Raw genomic sequence first — 22073 nt, 5'->3', positions numbered from 1 at the left:
GGTTACGGTAATTGATGAAATAAAAATTCCCCAGACTGTCCCTTGAAACACCCTGAGTTAATTGTTCCCTTAGGCTGTGCAAGCTGGCCTTTCAAAAAGCCTGATTTTTGGAGGCATAGTCTTAACAGTTTATGCATGGAATAAACACACTCCCAGTGGAAGAATCTACAATAAAAAAGCTTATCCCTACAGACAGATACTGGTAGAAGCCAAAGACCTGCCATGAAGTGGCCCATTTCATAAGCATTGCCCATCAAACACAGAAACCCCTTTGCACATATCACTGGGATCAGGTGGTGTGAAGTGTGGCCATGAGCAAATAAATGTTTTGATAGGTAAACCAGAGCTATGTTTTTCTAAACATTTTTTTTAGTGTTTCTAAATGGGTTTGCCTATCAGGAGTGTCAGTAGATCATGTATGGAGTATCCTTAATTATCATGTGTAACATGTCTGTTCTCTTATTGCTGATCTCCCATGTGAATACCCTTGTGGTTCTTTGCTGGTGTGTCACAGCAGATGCTTTTGCTTTTTCTATTGCTGTAAACAAGCTGTTGTGACTGATACTTCTTTTCACCATATGTCCTGAACACTCCCAGTTCATCGTTACATGTAATTTCCAGGATGCCTTGTAGGGTGTGTATGCCTCCACCCCATTTCAAAATCAATGTAGCTCTCCATGGATTGACTAATAACTGCAAGGTGTTACTTACCATGCTGGTTTTGGCTGACAGTGCTGCTAAATGAACAGTTGTTTGCTTAATATGTCTTTCATGGTTCCCATGTGAAGTAACTTTTTCTGAGAAATTGAACATGGCAATGCCTTCAGGTCTGCTGATAAGCGTTTATCTGGCTTGCTGTTGAGACAAAAAAGGAGCGTGACCCCAACTTGTTGCCCTGAATACTGATAGTTTTGCCCTGTCCCTTAGCCATATCCTATGTCTGTATTGTCCCCATACATTTTGTTATGCTGATCTCATCATTCCTACATCCATCAAGAATCTGTAGAGTAGGAGTGGGTGGGTGGCGAGAACTAAGAAAACTGTGATGTACCTGTAAGGATGTTGTGCTGATGCAGTGTATAAGATGTTGTAATTCTGTCCACTGTGAGGATCTAGGACTAATGGCACATTTTCTTACATTTGTTTTCATTTATGTTGTTGTGCCAGGCCATTCTCAACCCTCTTCATGGAATAGGATATGCAGCACCAAAGAGGAATTGCTTGTGCACAGCAAACATATTTACTTGTTATTATAGTGGGTGGACATGCCTTGTTATTCACCTGTGATGTGTTGACCTTCCAGAAGGTCTGGCTGGCATTTCAGTAATAGCATACGTGATGGTACAGTATTGAGTGTGGTCAGGAATGGTGTCTCTACTAATCATTTTAATGAAAGCAATCATGTGGAGGTGAACAGAAACTGAATTTAAATTGTAAACATGAAAGAAGTTCAACTACAGGAAAGAGCATTCTTTGGGCATCTCTCTCACCTGACTCTTTAGGTTTCTGTATTGGATGGTTGTCTGAGCCTTTGTCATACGTGCTGTGTTGCTAGACTGTCCTCACGCTGTAGCTGGTGGGAAAGACTTTTTTCCTCTTGATAGCTGGTAAAATTTTTCATGTTGCCTTTAGCAAATAGCATGCTAGCTGTTACTTTGATGGATCTGTGACAGCAAGCTGTGTGATTATAGTTTATGTAGGTAAAGGAGGGTTTTATATAAGTGCTTTCTTGAAGTTGGTACAGATGTCTATATGCAAATTTCTGTAGCTCCACAGTGGAACAGACAAAGCTGCATATCACAGAATCATGGAATCACAGAGTATCCTGAAGTAGAAGGGACACACAAGGATCATCGAGTCCAGCTCCTGGGCCTGCACAAGACAACCCCAAGAATCACACTTCTTGAACTCAGACAGGCTTGGTGCTGCAGGGAGCCTGTTCTAGTGCCTGGCCAGCCTCTGCATGGAGAACCTTTTACTAATATCCAACCTAAATCTCCTCTGACACAGCTTCATACCATTCCCTCAGGTCTTATCCTTGATCACCAGAGAGCAAAGAGCAGTGCCTGCCTTTCTGCTTCCCCTCATGAGGAATCTGCTGACTGCAATGAGGTCTCTCCTCAGTCTCCTCCGTGCTGAATAAACAAAGTGACCTCAGCCACTCCACGTATGGCTTTAGTAGACTGTTCACCATCTTTGTGGCCCTCCTTTTGGCTGCTTTCTAATAGATTTATATCTTTCTTACATTGTGGCACCCAAAGCTGCACACAGGCCTTGAGGTGGGACCTCGCCAGTGCAGAGTGGTGTAACAGTTTCTCACACATATGTCCTTTTTGCTAGCATAGCACTATAAGTTGCAGTTGCTGCCTTTTCTCTGCTCATATGTGTAAAGTCTTTTAATTCTGGAAGCTGGAGTAGGGAGCACCACTCTGAACTAACCTTGGCTGTGCCCTTCTTTTCACCTTTCACTCCGAGGGTATGATTGAAGATGGTATGTTGATGCATACCTGCACTCAAATCTTCCATGAGTCAAGAAAAAGATAAAAAGAGCCTGATGTAACTATGTCCATGTGTAATGTTGTGCCTGTGGAGAGGAAAAGATTATTGATACTGTCTTTGCTACCAGTGGATGCCTGTGATGAATGTCCACATAATTTCTTTTACTCTTCATGTCAGTATCAGCAACTTAGAAGCACTGCAGGGTCTCTTTTAGTATACACAGCTGGACCTTCCATATGGGATCTGGCCTTAGTGCTCTCATTCATGATGAGGGAAGATCTTAGAGGTGGATTGTTATTTGGGCAGTGAGTGTGACTTCATGTTATTTTTATGTTAAAGAGAAAATGTTGGAATGTTGGTAAAAACAACCTGATGTTGCAGAAGGAAGTATGTTTGCACTATATGCGGTCTGGATCAAATCATCCTTCTGTAACATCTTGTATTTTAAATGTATTTTTATTTAGTAACTGTTTTCTTGTGCTTCCTTACCTCTGAAGGCCAAGTATCTCCTCCAGCTGAGTATTGAACTGTTCTGGTTGAGTTTGTGACAGGCCCTCTGTTGCAGCAGTTTGCTGTGATGCTGACACAGGCAACTCATTTGAGTGTGTACAATTGTCCCCACTGCACTGGACACAGAATGTTCTGTTTTCTTTTGCTCGTTTTGTCAGATTTCATAGAATAAGGACTCTGTGCTACTGCTTGGCTTTATGCAGCAGTCTGAACATCCCTAATGATGTGCTGTTACTCTTTCATAGTCACTGTGTTGGTACCAAGGTGTTCCCATTCACAATTGGATGTTGTGGTTGGTGATTTTTTTATCTCCAGGTGCCTTTGAAAACTGCATGCTATCACCTGGCAGTGCATTTTTTTTTCTTATTTTTCTTCTTGCCACGACTTGTATCTACCTAAAGTGAATGTGCCAAACTGGCTCTACTCCTGGAAGAAGTAATAGTTTTATGGATTGCTTTGTTTTGATTAAGGGAAAGTAAAGTTTTCTTGTAGCATTTTATATATCTTCAGAGTCCATTTTTATATCAACATTTATTATTCTTTTGGCTCCTGAAATAAAATATCTGTAGGATTTCCAAGATCTCTGTAAACTTACAAAGCTGTAAACGATTTGATGGGGTGGTCTGTTTTTTTCTCAGTAGCCTCTTCTCACGTCTTTCACAATGAGTAGTAGCATGGTATGGTGAGGGGCAGAATTTAATGTGTGTGGTAGGGGAAGAGTAGCTCACCAGAAATGGTGCATACTTCCTTTTTTTTTTTCAATTTGTCCTGTTTTGTCACAATTTTGGGATAGAAATGGCCTTTGATTCAGAAGATGCTTAGCATTAAGGCTTTGACAGATGTCCACCTTCTTTCCAACTTTGTGCTGTTGCTGACCATCATTGCACAGCACAGTCCACACCACCTGTAATCCAGTACTCTTGAAGTCCTGTCAAAGGTACAGTTCCCTAGAATTTAATTTTGGTTTGAGAAAAAGAAGGGAAAACCCCAATTTACTGTTTTTAGGGGGTTCCCAAAGTGCTTTTTGCATTCTTAGAATATCTTAACATTGCCTATGTGATGACCTCCCTTTTATTTATAGGTATTTATTCTTTATATTAATCCAGATGTAATTGCTGCAAACGAGTACTTTTCAAGAAACTGTATTTTTGCCTGCCTGTGTGGCATAATGCTTCTTGTTCACACAGCACAAATAAATTGGGGTGGTTTCTTTTCACATTAGCCTCTGTACTGCTTTTGCTGGTGTTATAACACTAATCATGCATGTAGATTAGAAGCTTCTGTAAAGCTGACTCCAAAATAGTGAGAGAGTGGAGGTTTTAAGAAAACTCTTACTGCTTTTTAATCATCTCACTTTCTGGACAGAGTTTTATTCTTTGTTTTCATTCATGCCATGTCATGCTGGTTGTTGTTAACATGTTTACTTTCTCTACTCAGGGAAGTAAATTTGACTGCAAGGTTCGGTTTTCCTTATTGTTAGTGTGAGAAATATCCAGAAACTGAGTTGAATGATACTGAGAAGTTAATCTCTACGTTTCATAGTTACTTTTACTGAAATGAATAATTACCTGGAGGTTATGGCTTCAGAGCAGGAAGCCTAACTGTAGTCAAAAGAAACTGAGATTATGCTAATGAATTTTTACTTGATGTTTTTTGCTTTGTATTAAAATGTGTCATAATGAGTAACATTCTATTTCTTGTTCCTTACAGGTAAAACGAGAAAAACCAGAAATTATACCAGATTTAGAAAAGTTGGTGCAAGAAAAATTAACTGCAATTGAGAGTGAGAACAGTGACTCAGATTTGAAAAGCAATGAAAAATATATGTATTTCATGGATCAGCTTAAAGAGATGAAAAAACAATGTAAGTCTGATTTAAAAAAAAAAAAAATTCTTTGAATGCTAAATGGTAAGATGTGACTAACTGCCCTAAAATATAGAACTGCCAGTTATGGCTTAAACTGGTGTGAGTATTCTTACTTAAAAACTTGTTTAAATTGATGTCTGTGTAGAAAAAAGGCCAGTGTAATGACTTTGGTAATTTTATTTAGACTCCCACAGTTCCTTCTGTGTTTGAATACAAATCTCATGAAAATCCCATATTCTGTTTGTAAGGTGGGCTTTGTCATTTGAAGACCTTTTGCATTTATTTTCTTAATTGATAGGATCTTCTGAAAGGATTAGGTAAGCTGTTTTCATTTGTCACTTAAACAAATTGCTCCTGTTTCACAACTTAGGATGTGTTGCAACTCTAAGAAGACCTTTGCTTTAATCGTAGAACTATATTGTTGAAAATGCTTACTGTATGTGTTCTCAGGTTTACAGCTTTCGTGCACGCACCGTGAAACACTGCAACTTAGTAAAATCTGGTTTTCTTAATTCACATAATTTTTCTAGTGTTAAAATTTCAAGTTATTTCTGCTTGAATTACCAGAGAACTTGGAGAGTGAACAGTTCTGTTATTTATGCAACACAACAAAATTGTATGCTTTTATTGCCCCACACATATAGCAGCCATTAAAATATCACTCTGATTACTAGTTCTAGGAAAGTTCATGAGCTCTGACACTATTTGTGTCACTCTTCCCAGTCATGATTATGTTTTGAAATCATATTATTCTGCTTGCTGTCCCTTGACCCCTGTACCTATTCCCTCCCACCCTACATTTTGATTTCGACATAAACTGGTATCTCAGGAACTTCAGGAGTCATAGATTAATGATTTATACCATTGGAAAAGGATATTCTGGATGCTCTCCTGTAGCTCTCCTTGAGTTTTGGGGTTTTTTTGAGCCCTTCAAACCCCACTGAAAGTAGCACAAGGAATTTGCCCAGTGATTTCGCTGGGCTTCAGATTACTTCCCTATAGAGATTTATGGGGTGTGAGGACATGTTTGACAAGGTGAACTTTAGATCTGGTGTCTCAAGGCTCCCTAGGATTAGAGCTTGAGGGCTCAATATATTTGTTTCTCATCTTTATGGGTTTTAAGATTTTGGATTTGAGTGTTAGCACTGATCTCTGAGTGTAATAGATCTTAGCACTGCTCTACAAATGAACATACCAAGTTGTAGACCACAAAACAGTGTAATTTTCACTCCCTACATAGCCATAAAATTATTACTGCCCTGCCATTATGTTGTAATTTCTAATTTCCAGGTGTTTGTAACTAAGAAGATAAAAATCTTGATAACTGACTTTGGTTTTACTTTCCACCCTGTAATTGCCTGAGGAAGGGGTGTATGCCCTAGGAATAGATTCAGTTCGAGCAATGGGACTAAGTTCTAACTGGCAGACCTGTTGAAAAAAAGCCCAAATTAAATAAACACAGTAAAAATTATTCTTAAAAAAATATGAGGACATCATTCTGCTACTGCTGCCTGAAATCTAGATTTGTCTTACTAGCCACTTGACTTTCGTTTTGGTTGTGTACAGGGGTCAGACTGTACCCAAAGTGAAATTCACGTTGATGTTGGGTGGACTGCTGTGTTCTGTACAAGGACTTCTTATCAGCTGGGTCATCTTGGGGTTTGTAGAATTCATGTTGGTTTTGATCAAGTAAATCCATCACATTTGCTCTTCTTGACATATTTAATGCAATTTAGAAGGTTTAATGGAAAGTTGTTACTTAGCTTTCTCAAACAGTCTTGGGTGCAATTTATTGAACATGTAGACAAGGAAACAGTCTGGTGCAGCCACTTCTTTGGCAACGAAGTGTCGCCTCAGATCTGCAGATAGGTGGGAAATACAAAGTTAAATTTTTGAAAGCAAGCACAATTCTGCTGCCTTAAACTTGCATTACTGTTGTGTCTTCTGCCTACGTAATCTGTTTATACAATATGAAGATATTTTCCTACACTCCTTTCCTCTTTAAAAGGCTCTTTTACCAGGAAGACTTCTAGAAATTGTTGAATAATAGTGGGTGGCTGAAGATCAGTGGAGTCTGTTTATATTCACATACTTAAATTTGCTTCTTTATGATACAGTGATCTGGGACCTTTAAGACTATCTAGTTTCTCTGTTTATTGTAGTGATGTCATCTTTTTGCCATTACCCTTATCCTCCATCTCTTCTTTTGTGTGTTTTTGTCACTCATATCTAGCCCTTAAAAGACATGTGGAACTGAATATCAAAAATATATTCACAAGTTTAAAAATGCCACTTACATTCTTATACGAATTCTTACAGGGCCTCTGATCTTAACATCTTTGTGAGAGACTAAACACATCTGGTACAAAAAGCCTCTTCTCATTGTTGAGCTCTACATAGTAAATTATTATGTCAAGGTGTATAATTGAACACTGTCAGTATTATCTAAAGTGCTAGATATAGTCTTAGGCTGCTCCAGGGGAGGTTTAGATTGGACATTAGAAGGAATTTCTTCACAGAAAGGGTGATTAGACATCGGCATGGACCGCCCAGGGAGGTGGTGGAATCACCACCCCTAGAGGTGTTTAGGAAAAGACTGGACGTGGCAGTTGGTACCACAGTCTGGTTGACATGGTGGTGTTCAGTCACAGGTTGGACTCAGTGATCCCAGAGGTCATTTCCAACCTGATTCTGTGATTCTGCAATATGCCATGTTGAAAATAGTGTTACTGTGAAGAGAGATTGGACTTAGAGGCAGGAATTTCAGAGATGCAATACGAGCTGAGCTGGAGAGTCATCCATAAAAGACATTACAAGTTTCCATAAACTGGTGATTTACCTTATAGCACACTCTGTGTACACGTGTTTTCAGTGTTAGGTTTTGTTTGTTTGTTTGTTTTTTTGTTTGTTTTTGTTTTTTTTGTTTGTTTTTGTTTTTGGGTTGGGGTTTTTTGCTAAAGAGAACATTAAGGTCATCCTGTTAAGTATTTAATATCTGTGCTTACATCGAGTCAACTGTGTATTCTTTAGTTTCTCCTGTATGAGTTGTGATTTCAAAAGCATGAGCCCTCCAATTCTGGTCCCATCTTACAGCATATTACAATGTGTTCACAAATTTTGAGACACACTTTAAAACTGCTTGATGTGAGTTACATATATCAATAACTTCAGCAACAACCACCTGGTTAATATTTTGTTTTCAGTCATTAGGTCTTGCCAGGTTTGCTCAAAACTTAGTTCAAAATTCCTGACCTGTTTCAAGAACACATATACAGTTATAGTCCAATTTTTAGCTCTTTTCTGGGATTTGGTTTTGTTGCTTAATCACATAAAATGTGAAAACTCCAGCCAAGTTTTCTCCGAGGGGCTTTCCTGGGGCTTTCTTTTCTTCCAGTCTTTTCATCTCAAAGGAGGGGATGGGGTGGATGCTAAAATGATTTGCCTTCCAGGATGTGTTATCATTAATCATTATGTATCTTTTATTCAGAGTTCAACGTTTGTATTCTAGAATAGCTGAACAAGGAAACATTGTATTCTCACATTGTCTTGGTACTTACAAATGAACTAGGATTTTAAGGAGAAAAACTTTCTCAACACAGTTTTTAGATATGGTGCAGAGTGCGAAGCAGTTAAATACAACCTTATTTTAACAGAAAATTAAGAAAGCTCATATGTTTTCTCTCTCGATATTTGCTGCCACAGTGATGAAAGGGAGCTGCTCAGTTGTTCCCTGCCCCCTGACAGGTGACAGGCAGTACCGTAGGTAGCTCTAATACTCAGGGAGGAGACCGGAACTGTATCACCTTCAGCTTGTCTTCTTCTCTTGGCAGTTCTGTGGGAAGGAGGCCTTCTTAGCTTTGAACTTCAGGAGCAGCTGAGGTGCAGAAATGAAATCGAGCAAGTGCATCTCTGGCAGTATGGTTGATATGATGCCTCAGAGCAGTTTCTGTTCTGCTCATCTTTCAGACAGTTTTCAGGCATTTTCTCTCAATATGTGAGCCTTTATTATGCAGCTACTTTAGCTGGAGTTTGTGCAAAGTGATGCAAAATCTCCACCTCTGATGATATGTGTCAAAACACTGTCAGACAGGTTTTATGTGAACAGCAAGTGATTTTTCTGAAGTCTGTTTTCAGAACTATCTTAGTTTCCTAAATTCCCACTTCTTACTTTTAATGGAAAACATTTTAATTTTTCCTCTAAACCTTCTTAGAATGTAAGCAGTAGAAAGGAGTTTTGGTTAATTTTTCTCTTTTTTTAACCATTTCTTGTACCCCCAAGTGGCTACATTATCTTTTCCAAATAACTGAGCACCTGTAGGGATACTCACTAAATCTGGTAATACCAGAAAGTTCTAAATGATTGCATGTGTGGTTTGTAAGGAAAATTTTTTGACCTTAACACTACATGACTGATGTTCTCCTTACCCATAAGGGTCCTGGATCTGCAAAGTGCCTAGTGATCTTTTGAATAAGTGCAGTGCTTAAGCAAGTTGCTTAAATTAAATTGCATGAGTATATGCTTTGAAATTAGTGAGACTGCTGTCATGTTTCACTTCCTTATTGGAGCATAACCACAGTACAGAACCTTGCAGGAGTGAGCCCATAGGAACTGCAGAATTGTAACTTTACATTTTGTACCTTCTGTAAGTTTAAAATCCCACCTTCTGTTTGAAGTTGTATTAGTAAGTCTTTTTATTTCATGCCAGTGTATATATATATATCTACATATCTATCTCAAAGGCATCTTCTGGCACAGAGTATGAGAATTTTGCTTTCACAGAATGAAACTAAGATCTGTCATTAATCTCTGTGTAACAGTTTAAATTTCTGATACACTGTGAAGAAAGATAATCAGAAGGTATAATCTCTGCTCCTGTGACCCTACCTGGCACTGCTGTATTTGCTGAAGGTTTTTTAGTGCCACATTTGGTGCACAAAGGATGACAGGTCTCATAGCTTTTTTGTAGCATCTGACAACATACACTTTGGAATCCTTGATAAATATGGGCTCTGTGAACACCCAACAGATGCACACTTCAGGAGTGATTTTGTGGAAAGTGCTATGATTTGAGTGAATGACAATATTGCTGGTTATGCCAAACAGTTTAAGGAGTGAATTTGGCAAATGTAGGAAAGAAAATATTTTTTCATGGGGGAAAAATAATTTTGAGACTCAACAGTAGTTTAGGCAACTTTTTGTCATAGGAAAGCAATCACTGTAATGTTGTTTGGAAAGCAGCAACACTGCAGTTATAAAGATCTTTCTTGCCTTCTCCACTGAAGAAAAAAAGTCTCTGAGGCTTTGAAAGGAAAAAGTATGTATCATGATTTAACATTTTGCAAGGATGGAATTATAGTTGTTATCAATAAGCAAATATTTTGAAAGGAGATGATTTTAAATTTAATGTTCAAGTAGACACCATATGCCCTGTTGATACATGTATTTTAAGCCATGCATATGCTGCGAAATAATTATGTAAAAGAATGTAATTTTAGATGCAGTTTGGAATAAAAAAATGACACTGTGAAAGGAATTCTCTTTAAATTCATAAAACAGTTTATCTGGAGGTTCCAGGAAAGAGTTTGATTTGCTTTTAGTAGGATAAGAAAACAAGCTGCAACGAGACACTGAATAATATAATGCTTGACGAGTTTCATCCAGTTAATCCTCACAACATCACACTGAGGTAGACTATTTTACTTCTCACCATATAACAGTGGTGAAACTTCAGGAAATAGTTGAAGTTCCTTGTGTGGAGTCACATAAGTAATTTGCAGATCTGGGTTTGTCTTCAGTCGTACCTGACTTAGTTGACCTATTTTCGTCTTTATATTTAGCAGTGTTGGCAGAGAATCAGCTGAAAAATAGCATTAGTGTATTTTTTTTATATTTTTATTGTAAAAAAATAATTTAAAATCCCCTTACTGACTAATTATGTGAAAACAACTTCAGCACAAGAGTTGAAATTTCCAACTGAAAGTGGGATTGGTGTTATGACAGTTTAGTGGTGTGTGTGGGATATGATCTTTTCATTTATGCAAAATTCCTTCTAGACAGGCCTTTGACTAGTAAAGAAACGAAAGAGGATCCAGCACTTAGGAAGGTCATTTGAAGTTCAGGAGACCTAGGTTTAGTTCTTTACTTTGTTACCCTCTTCTCATATTAGATCACGTCATTTAGTTTCAGAAGAGATCATTGGGAGTTAGGTGCCTAAAACTTTGTGGGTCTGGACCTTTCACCTATGACTGTAATTCAGGTCAAAAATTTTGTAAATGCAGAAACTTACGTTGACAATAAATAATCCTTTTAGTGGATTAATGAAGAACATCAGTTGCCAGTAGGTCTGGTTTCTTTGATGAAATAATTGCCTTTCTAATGTGATTGATCAAAACAAGAAGTTTCTTCGTTTGGCATTTAGAGATCTGAAATGGAATTCATAGCTAAAATGAAAGAGGAATCAACCCACCCCCTCAAGCAACTCTTCTCCCTTGGAAGTAATCTGGAATATAAGAGATCTAAGTTTCAGTCTTGGTGATTTAAAATCAGAATTTGACTGACTCTTGGCCTACTAAGTGATTGACCTGTAGCTCTGGAATCAGTTTTCCTCCCTCTCTCCGTCCAGTGTGTATTTAACTATATACAAAAGTGGCAACAACTGCAGAAGGAAATACTGAAATACTGAGAGACACTGACCCTTTAACCCTATAGTAAAACACTCAGGTGAGGGAAGAGGTATCTAAATCAGAAAGAGCATCAGATATAGATCTCTCCTGCCAAAAATATCTGCCATTCTAATCAGCAAATGCTCGAGGGTAAGATCTTGTTATCTCTTTCTGTGTCTGTCATCTGATCCATACATACATTTTTAAAAGATCTAAATTTTATTCCATTGCAAAAGTCTTAGCAGGATGTAATTCTTGCTTTTATACCAACCTTGCTTTCTGGTCAGCACTGAGTCTATAAAATCTAGAAAGGAAATGGAGCATTACATTGAAATAAATTTTTATTATTATTATTATTATTATTATACACTTAGGGATAATACTTAGGGTAATTTATTGTTACTACCATGGGATAATTCTCCCTTAAGTGAGCACACTGATGGCTGCCAGCATGACATTTTTACTGTTTGTATGAACATATAGGTCAGGAAGGGAGCTTCTAGATGCACTTCCATTCCCTTAATGTTGCATTCAATCACATTATCTAATAAAATGCCATCTTAAAATATATTATTTTTCCCCCTTTGTTTCTATTGGAAGAATGATGAAAAACCTTGGAACTTTGCTTAGATGGTAAGAATTTTTCAGGCAAAATAAGTGTCTGAACAAGTTTTTGCTCGTTGTTCCTGTTCCAGCACTGCACCCAAGCTTAAAGAGATGTTCTCCCTCAATGGTGTTTAGTTCAATTCAGTCAGTTCCTGTATTTCTTAACTCCATGGTAATCCAGTTGTGTAACATAACTTCTAAAATCTCGTGTCTTATGACCATATTCGAACTCATCAGAAATGTTTCAGAAATTTCAGATGAGTAAGAAGCATAGAGGTAGATGCTAAACCTTGCCTGTATCTGAAATTCCAAAATGTTCAATAGATGGATTATACCCGATGGAAAATCTGCTTTCTGATAATAAATACCAGTGACTTCTCTTAGAGTTTTCACTCACTTCTTATCACTATGTAATAATACATACTACTATTTTTCTTGTACAAATCTGAACAGTGAAAATGCAAGGACTTCCTCTACCAGCTCAGTACAATTTTACTTATCATTGTATCTGTTGCATGCTCTTCAGAAAAATTTAAAAGTCGGAGGATACAGGAATTCCATTCTTGTGCCATGAGCTTACAGCTTAAATTTCAAGTGTGATCACAAGCAAACAGGTGAAGAGCAGTGCAAGGAGAAGAAACCAAGGGAAGAGGAAAGGGAGAGCATCTCAGTGTTAAAATTCTTCCATGAGATGCTCTAACTTTGAACTTACGATATTGAGGAGGAAGGAGGAAAAGCTCAAAGGAGCTTTAAACTTAGGGAACTTTGTTTTATTTACTCATTTTTTTCTATTACTTGAATATTTATCTGGAGGGTTAGTCAGTTTTTTTACTCTTTCAGTGTGTTTGTTTCAATCATTTATATGTGGGACTTTGTGCCACCAGTGTGCACAAGGATCAGAGGAAATACTGCTTCAGGTAGAATCTACTTCAAGTAATGCATTTATATATTGAGTGCCAGTACAAAAAGCATTTGAGGAAGAACAGGGAAGTAGTTCTGAGATAATGCTGACTAAATAATAATCCATCAGTGCATATCATGCTGCATGGTAACTTTGAAATACTGCAGTTCAGAGAAAGGAAAACACTCAGTGTTTTTATGGGTCCTGAAACTATTTACCGTGTCATGTGTTCTTCAGAAGAGCAGCAGGTATTTGATCTAGATCTTGCTTTGGTAAGCATCAGTGTAGGTTCTAAAATCAGTGGAATTTCCATGACCTATACTTGCCACATATAATAACATGCACAATAGTAATGCACTGCAAGATTAATAAACATCCTCTAATTCCATAGCAGAAGTTCACGTGCATTGGCTGCTTACCGTCATTTTTGATATCCATATTATTTCATTTCCCTCTTGAAAGTTGTAGACACCAATAACCTCACAGGAGAGCATGGTTTCTTTCCAACTTGACTTTTATACCATTAATATACTGGAGATCTTCACATTACCCCAAACCTTTTAAATGTTGAGCTGAAATGGAGGAAGAAAGCTAGAGAAGCTCTGAAGGACTGCAACACCTATCTTTTAGGTCTGTACACCTCAGACTGGATGTTAGAGCCTAGAGTTAAGTGCCTTAGCTCCCAGGAGGAGGGTTATGGCATACCTGCTTGAACAGCTTTGTTCAGTGACAAATCTATTCAGTCAGCATAGAGTGCTTTACGTTTGTATGTCAATCACAGTATTGCATAAGGTGACTAAAAACGTGCCAACTATAAAGTAATGCAAAGGGAATGAATCGCTTGTACTGTGAGATGGAGCACCCATGCTTGTATTATGCAGCTGGAGAGGAAATGGACTGCGGCTCTAATCTGTAGATTTAGGAATTTCAGACTCTCAAACGATTACTGATGTTATCGGAGAGCTGAAGTGGTAATTGTATGTACTGTCTCCCAGGGGTAACCTAAGAGAATTGCTTTCAGTCGCCATTAGAACAAAGTCACAGAAGTCAAACACCTTTGCTGGCATTTACACTTACTCTAAAACAGGCTTGAAGCATTCAAATGTTCCGTCACAACTCAGAAGTGCTTCAAGTTGTCACCTTTCATCGGTTATTAGCTCTGATTTCAGACACAGCATCTTACTTAACAAGTGGGGATAGGTTTATCATGTCTTATCATCTCAAATGTGGATGTAGATGTGTGTTACCAGACTTGCAGTGAATGATCTAAGGATTAAAGGCAAGTTGCTTAACAGGTGGTTCCAGAAGGCACTAAAAATACCTGGTGAGGGAGAGAAGCAGTTAGGGGAGTGATAGTGAGAGTGCTTATGTTTTATATCATAGCATTGTGACTACAGCAGTTGCCCAGGAAGTGATGCCAATAAATTCCCAAATAAGCACCTAAAAAAAGCCCTTATGAGGAAGATGACATGTTTGACTCCTCTCTGGATCCTCCAAATGTCCCTGAGCAGATTACTGGAGGCTGGACAATACCAGGAGAACATTGCTGTCAGCATTCCCTGCCTTGTGACCTCTATAGTGATTTGCTGTTATTCATCATCAGAGTAAGGCTGCTGGATGGGATGAGTGGAATTTACATCTGACATCATGCCGTTGCTCATAAGCTTTTCAGCAACCCCTTGGCTGCAGGCTGGTCTGCAGAGGGCACTCCACAGCCCTTCAGTTGGTGTGGAATGTGAACCATGTGCAGTTGGAAGTGGAAGGGTGCTGGGAAGGATTTGAAGAGAGTGCACGACTGTGTACTCCAGTCTACATCTCCATCACCACCTTCTCTTCTTCCACTTGGATGGAGCTGTGCCTCCTTTCAAGAGCCAAAGAGGTTGCAAGACAAGCAATGTATTCTTAGTTACTCAAGCTGGGGCAGCTCTGGGCAAGTACAGAAGTCAGATCTTCGGATCCCTGGAGAACCTGGGAGGGGCTTACTGGAGATAGATGCCTTCAGGGTTAGGAGGCCACTGAACAGGATTTTTCATCATTTTGGACTTTGGTAGTTTGCTTCAGTTCTTTGCCCAGCCTTAAGTATTCTCCCTCGCTCCCTGTTTGAAAGTTTAAGGGTCGAGCCAAGACTTAATGAAATCAAAAGAAGTTTTTGCTGGAAGGCTGTTCATCAGGATCCATCTATAAACTTTGAGTATAAACTCAGTGTCTAGTTTATAACCATATAGGAAAACATGGGGAAAAAAATCCCTGCTTATTTGCAGCATGGAAGACTTGACGCAGAAAAACTAAGCAGTTTCCTTCAAGGGGAAAAATGTAAAAGCTTTCTGATTGCTTTATCAGCTTCTACAATAAAAATATTAATTACTACAATTTAAGACTAATGAATAAATCGCTGTATTAAAACAGGAACAAAAAAGTTTAATAAGCAATTATATGTAATCATTTGGCAACTCTGTTATTAGTGTGGGCAAAGTAAGCGATTCTCCTAACCTTTGCTTTGGGTTTTTTGTGGGTCTTGTTTGTTTTCCTACAACCCAGATTAAATTCCTCTTTCCTGATTTCCAGCAGAGTTTTGTGATGCCATGTCAGATGTCTACATTAGCTAGGCTCTTATTCCACAATTCCACAAATACCTGCTCACCTAAGAAAACACGGCTGTGTAGATAGCTGCATTGAAGTCATGCCTGCATATGGGTTTTGTCACATCACAGCTGTGTCATGGAAAGATATTTTCCACCTCTGCTGTACTCTCTTTGCTACTTCTCTCATTGTACCCAAATGTTCCTCAGCCTCAATCAGCATCCTTCCTCTTTTTCTGGAGCTGCTTTCCCTTTTCATGTGGTGCCACAACCTCCTTCCTCCCTTCAGCCCTCCTCTTTGGCTTTGCTCCCTGCCAGCTCCTCCTCAGAAGTGTCATGGAACATGTTACCCATGATGGATGTGCTTAGTTTCACTAGTGAGGCCTTCACGTCAGTCTTGTTTTGTCCTGAAAAAAATATGCATAACTTCATTATCATGCTTCCAGCTCAATCATGTACACAGCACAAGCTGTAGTTTAGAGGAAAGTAGTGGCTGTTGACCACCAACAGTATGGTGGTGTGCTCTCTATGGCTGTACATTTTTGTTAGAGTTGGAAAAAGTAGTAGCTGAGTGAGTCATGAAACCCAATGTAGCAAAATTCAGTTGTAAAGGAAAGAGGAACATTTCCATATTCTTCATTTGGCTTAATTCCTGTGCCTAATGGCTGTGTATATACCATAAACATTGTGAAGGAGCAACCATGGAAACACTTGTTTTCTTGCATTGCTAAATTTACTCAGGGTTGAATATTAACACAGCGCCTGGCATTACTTTAAAAGCAAAAATAGCTAAAGCGTGACTCACTATGAGTCATTTACTGCTAGTCCTGCTATACTGCCTAGAGCTTGACATTGAACAAGTTGGCAGCCTGCATTGCTGCATTTTTTTCTAGGAACTTTGAACACATTTCATTCTTGTGAATTCTCTTGTGCAACAATATTGAACACAGCAATGTGTTTATTTTGCTTCCAAAGTCGAATGAATCAGAAAATGGTGAAACAAAGAGTATTTTTCTTGGAGATTCTGGAAGAGATGGATTCTGAGAATTATTTTTTTAGCTGCAATAACGAAATGATTGCATGGATGTTAAAAGTTAATTGCATTTTATCCAGATTATGTAATATATATTTTAAATATATTAAGATACCTTTATTATTGTTATTGATTTGCATTTTCAGCAAAGGCACATGTGGAATCAGAAAGCTACTCCTATAGGTTGAGAACGTTTTCTGTTTGATTGGCAAAGTTTTATGTTGGGAAGGCAGTGAGCTCTGAAGGGGCAGACAAAATGAGGCAACTGTATTCCTATTGGCCTCTGTATTTAAAAGGCACACCCTAAATACGGTGCTTGGTATCTGACAGCCAGCAGTTTGCTGGCTGACTGTGGGAATGCCTAAAAAGATCAGCTGATTTCAGTCAGATGGGAAGGGGTAATGAGAGAGGGCTGAAACCAAAAGCAACTTGCTGAGGCAACCATGTGATGAGATCCTGAAATACATTGGCAGGGCCAAATATCACTCTTCAGTGTGCTAAAATTTTGATTACACCTAAATGTCATTTCTAACTAAAAGCCACTTCTTAGAACAATAGATAATAAAATACTTTAATGTTTTCCGTAATTTTTTCTACTTAAAAAAATCTTATGCATCAGCATACAACTTTCTGCATGTGTTTAAACCATAAATCAAATTAAAATACTAATAATATAAGTTCAAAACAGCTACAAAAGTAAAATCCCGCTCACCTTGGTATGGATAAAAAGCTTGCTGTTTTTCTGAAAAATAATACGTATTATGAGCCTCAAAGATATCCCAGAGACAGAAGTGATAACTCAACTTTTATTCAAATAAAAAGGAGATTTCACTGGCCAATCCTCAGTGAGGTCTCTCAACTTAATGGAGGTCGCAGCCTCTTTTGTGCCCTTGCCCAAAATGCAGGTCCCTCCTCATTTCCCAGGGTTACAGCTTTCTCTACTGTTACAATGTGTCCCCCATTACATGATGCCCTTGTTACTGGGCAAACTGCACCTTTCTGTAAGTAAACAACTGAACAACAAGTAACTTGTCCTGTGGCACCACCAGATGCAAACACACTACAAATTTTGCAAGAATACCTATTTATTCCTAACAGTCCTTCCTTTTCTTCTTTTATGATGTTCTTGCAAAAGGGACTATCATGTTCCAAATAATTATCTCTTGGTTTGCTTTGTTACTTAAGGTTAAAGTTTCTTGAGAATGAATAGTTGGTCCTTCAGTTGTTATTTCAGGGTCATTAGGTATAGCTACTAATTGCCTCCTCTTTATCACATGTGCAATAACTTTTATGAGACAAGGAATCAAGATACAGGAATACAAGATAGGAAAATTAAGGTAGCTAGCCTCAAACAACAAAGAATAGTATTTTCTTTATTCCTGATCTGACTGGAAGCCATGAAAACATATCTATGTCCCACCCCTTCGAAGTCTGAACCGGGACATGGGCTAACATTTGAATTTCCTTTTCTATCTGCTCTACTGCTTTTCCATTGACATTAATTTGCAGGCAGCAGTTTGAGCTATTTAATTTTCCACATACTCCCCTTCCTCTGTAAACAAACAGTTCAAAACCATTTGATATGGAAAGATGGAAGTTCTCATTTGGGTTACTTGACCTGTCAACAAGTCTAAGGCATTAGCTGTTTGGTTAGCAGTAGTCTCTAATGTAGCTTGGAGTCTAATTATACAATTTAAATTATGGATGGATTTTCCAGCTCCATGAATCAATTTATGGGGGTTCCAAGTATCTGGTCCATAATGCTCTATAATCCTTTGAGGAGTCCACTCATTCTCTTTCCATCTTTGTTTACTCTCTGCTGTAAGGAAGGTATGAAGTTCTTGTTTTTCTCTTTTTAAATCATCATATACTTTAATTCCCAAACTACTCCCTTGTATATGGTTTAGTAAAAAGAATAAAAGTTTAGTGTATCCTAGAAAACAAATTCCTTTCCAATTTTCAATCAGTCTTTTATATGCTTGTTGGCCACAGATCCAATAGTGTCCTTTTAGTGCCCAGGTTCCTTTGGAAAAGGGGCCATCCCAGCGTTTTTGGGACTTGAAAATAAAGAATATTTTCCTTCCCTCATGGCCCACGCACTACATGTATTTTGGGATCATTGCTGGAATAGTAACATTCCCAGGCTCCTGCCATATCCTGCCAAGTACAGTTATGGTTTGATAAATTGGTTGCAGACCAGAATCTTTGAAAAAGAGTTCTGTTCCCATTTTGGTGTTGCCAAGCCCATTGAGTTTTACAATTCTCATTTGTACAATCATACCCTGGTGACAAGGTGCTTTCACAAATACTCTTTCCTACTTCCACTCCTTTTTCTCATGTTCTATTAAGGCAACGTTCCTGTTCCTGTATGAGATAACTGCCAAGGGCTGCTATCCCTCTTCCCAATATCCTGTACCATTACGAATCTCACTAAGGTTGCTGACCCACCACTTTGGATGTACTGGTTCAGGTACTCAGGGCCAGCTCTCTGATCCCTCTGGTCCTTCACAGACCCAACAATTAGTTAGATTAAAGGCTTTTGCAATTTCTTCCCTTAATACTAAAAACTTTTTGCTTTCTATTTGCCTAGCGCACAGGTGATTCAGAAACAGGAACACAGGATCAAAAGTTTCATCTTCATCTGATTGTCTATAGGAAGGTCTGTTTGAGTGGAAATTTAGTAGATGCTCAGTAGGTAGATGCAGGAACTTCTCCCTAAATCAACATACGCGCTTCTGCTCACTTTTTCTGTGTAGTATAAGTTTAGGTTTTCCTTCTTTCTCTTGTAATTGTGAAGTCCAGTCCTCTGATGCTTTAGAAGGTTTCGCTTGTGTATGGTGAGTCCACCAACTCTCAGCAGTCGTAACTGCTGTCACTGTGGTCAGTAGCACCTGATATGGTCTGCACCACTTCGTCACCAGCGGTGCTTCTTTCCACTCCTTAACTAGAACTCAATCTCCAAAGGAAGGGTTTGTGCCAGCTGAGCTTCCTGTCAAAGAGATTTTCAACAGACAGTATCTTGGCCACATACTGCTTTATGAACAGATTAGTAATTTCTATCCTGCTTTTTTTTTTGTAGCCTTACCAGATAAGGGATTTCAAACATTATCTAGAAAAGTTCTCATGTACTAATGCCTTGCCTCTACAGGATAATAACCCTTTTTTTTCCCCCTTAATTTCCCAAACACATGCACTAATCCATCCATATGCATATATGGAATCTGTATAGACATTAACTATTTTCTTTCTGGTACTTTCTGGAACTATTTTCCCCTGGTACATTTCACAAGCTCATATCAGAGCAAATAATTCAGCTGTTTGTGCTGACCAGATAGAATTTAATCTAACACAGTCTTTTATTTGTTCTCCTTCAATTATAGCATACCCAGTGTAACACTTCCCTTCTGTTACTTGTGAGGATCCATCAGTAAACACATTCTGTCCTCTACATAGTGGACCATCTGTTAGGTCACTTCTAGCTCATGTTTGAAGATCTATTACCTGAATGCAATTATTAAGTGTTTTTCTTTTGGGGTTTTGCTCATCCTTGTTTAAACAAGAATCTGAATTAAAATTCTTCCACCTTTGATTCCTAAATCGTCTTGCTCTATTAGGCAAGTTTCATACTGTAACAATGGTGCATTAGTCATCCATTTAGAGGCTTTTTCTGTAATCAGAAGAGGATTCCTAGCAAGAAATCCCAGTCTTTCCAAGTGTGATCTGCATTCTCTAAGTATTCATTTATTTTGTCCTCTTCTCCTATAGGATCATCTAAATAAGACGGAAGCTCTTTCTTCAATCCTCTTGTATCCTGAATTGTTAATGGGACTGTTACAAAACCAAAACCTCCTCCCTGGCCCCCAAATGAAATGCCCCCCCCCCCAAATGCCTCTGTGGCATTTGCAAAACTTTTTCTCTAGCAGTATATTGTGTCTCTGGGAGCCCCTGGTGGTCTAGTGGTAAAGGCGCCGCGCTATCACCGCGGAGACCCGGGTTCGATTCCCGGTCAGGGCCACTCCCGGGCAGGTGGGGCTCGTTAGCCCTTAAAGGCAACCCACCTACGTCCTAAGGACCTCACTGCCACCGTCCAAGCTTGCTTGGCCCCGGCAGATGAACCTTAGGATTAAAGGGTGGGCTCAGTTCCGCGCACACTGTGTCTCACCTAAAAAATCCAATGCGCAGGCTGGAAGGTGGAAAGACCTTCCCCGGATCTTCGCTCGCGAAGACTGGCCATTATTACTTACTTACTATATTGTGTCTCTGCCGTAGTCCTTGAGAGAGATAGGATTGAATTTATTTCCCCTTCCCCCTCCTGCAGCGTTTGTAAACCTCTTTCTCCACTGGGACCCTGTCCCTTCTTGAAAATGTTCCGTGGGGAACTGCGGCTCCTCACCCTGATCCGCGCGCCTGACTCGGCGACCAACCGCGACTCCCTCCCGAGTCAGCCGGCCCTGGTCGCCATCAAACTGCGCCTCTGCCGCCTCGACTTGGGTGGGAAGGGAGTTCCCACCACACCCCATGGCGAACCCGCGCCGCAGATGCTTCGTTTTTGGCGGGAATAAAAAAGGTTCCCGCCGCTTGGGTTTTGGCAGGAAAGGAAGTTCCTGTGGTCTGCAAACCCTCTCCTCGTTACTGTCACCCCCCATCCTGATGGGCTGTAACTCTTCAGTCCTTTTCACCCCCACCTTGGGCATTTTCCTTTCACTCTCCCTTGGGCATTTTCTGGAGCAATATAAGGGTCATCACACTTTTTGCCAGATCCCCTATCTGGCCTTTTGCCTTCGGCATTTTCCTTTTTGTCCCCCCTGGGCATTTTCCTTTCATCCTCATCCTCCATGGCCATTTTCCTCCTTGCCTTCCCCCTTGGGTGTTTTCCTTAATGCCTCCCCCCCAGCATCCTCTGCTTTGCCCCCCCATGGCACCTTCCTCATTGCCCCCCTTCGGGCATTTTCCTTTTCTTTCCTTTTCCTTTGTTTCCCCTGGGAAGTCGAATCCCTTCTCCCCCTTCCAGCTCCCATACTACTCACTGGTGAGTCCTCTCCCTGTGGACTCCTTTCCAAATCAAAACAAACATTCTTTTACCTTATCTTCCCCTCCTGTCTGTCTCTGGATGGTAATCGGGAACCCAGTCAGCCATCCGATGCCGGCCACTACTGAAAGGAACTGATCACCAAAACCAGGGGTGCAGCACCTCCAGCTCCTTTCACCTGCTGCTGCCCTTGGAGGGTGACTTTATCCCCCATTTGTTCTGAAAAATAATATATCTGTTTCTGTTATTCTGAGCCTCAAAGATATCCCAGAGACAGAGGAGCTAATTCAACTTTTATTCAAATAAAAGGGGAGGTTCACCGGCCAATCCTCAGTGAGGACTCTCAACTTAATGGAGGTCGCAGCCTCTTTTGTGCCCTTGCCCAA

The 22073-nt window shown here is 39.5% G+C and overlaps 1 protein-coding gene and 1 long non-coding RNA gene across 4 annotated transcripts in view; both read left to right on the top strand.

The window, feature by feature from the left end:
• The window catches only part of LOC126639547 (uncharacterized), a 716944-nt gene that overhangs the window by 121876 nt on the left and 572995 nt on the right, over window positions 1–22073 (top strand). The gene's annotated exons all lie outside the window — the stretch shown is intronic.
• NSMCE2 (NSE2 (MMS21) homolog, SMC5-SMC6 complex SUMO ligase) overlaps window positions 1–22073 on the top strand; it is a 135423-nt gene that overhangs the window by 54482 nt on the left and 58868 nt on the right. For all 3 annotated transcript variants that reach the window (XM_050314331.1, XM_050314321.1, XM_050314342.1), the window contains one exon: window positions 4720–4873. In XM_050314331.1, the coding sequence (XP_050170288.1) occupies window positions 4720–4873 (154 nt within the window). The remainder of the gene's footprint in view (window positions 1–4719; window positions 4874–22073) is intronic.

The sequence above is a fragment of the Myiozetetes cayanensis genome, unplaced genomic scaffold (assembly GCF_022539395.1).
Source record: "Myiozetetes cayanensis isolate MyiCay16 unplaced genomic scaffold, myiCay2020 scf1, whole genome shotgun sequence".
NCBI classification, from domain to species: Eukaryota; Metazoa; Chordata; class Aves; order Passeriformes; family Tyrannidae; genus Myiozetetes; species Myiozetetes cayanensis.
Note: the sequence above shows the minus strand (reverse complement) of the source record. Positions and strands in the feature narration are given on the sequence as shown.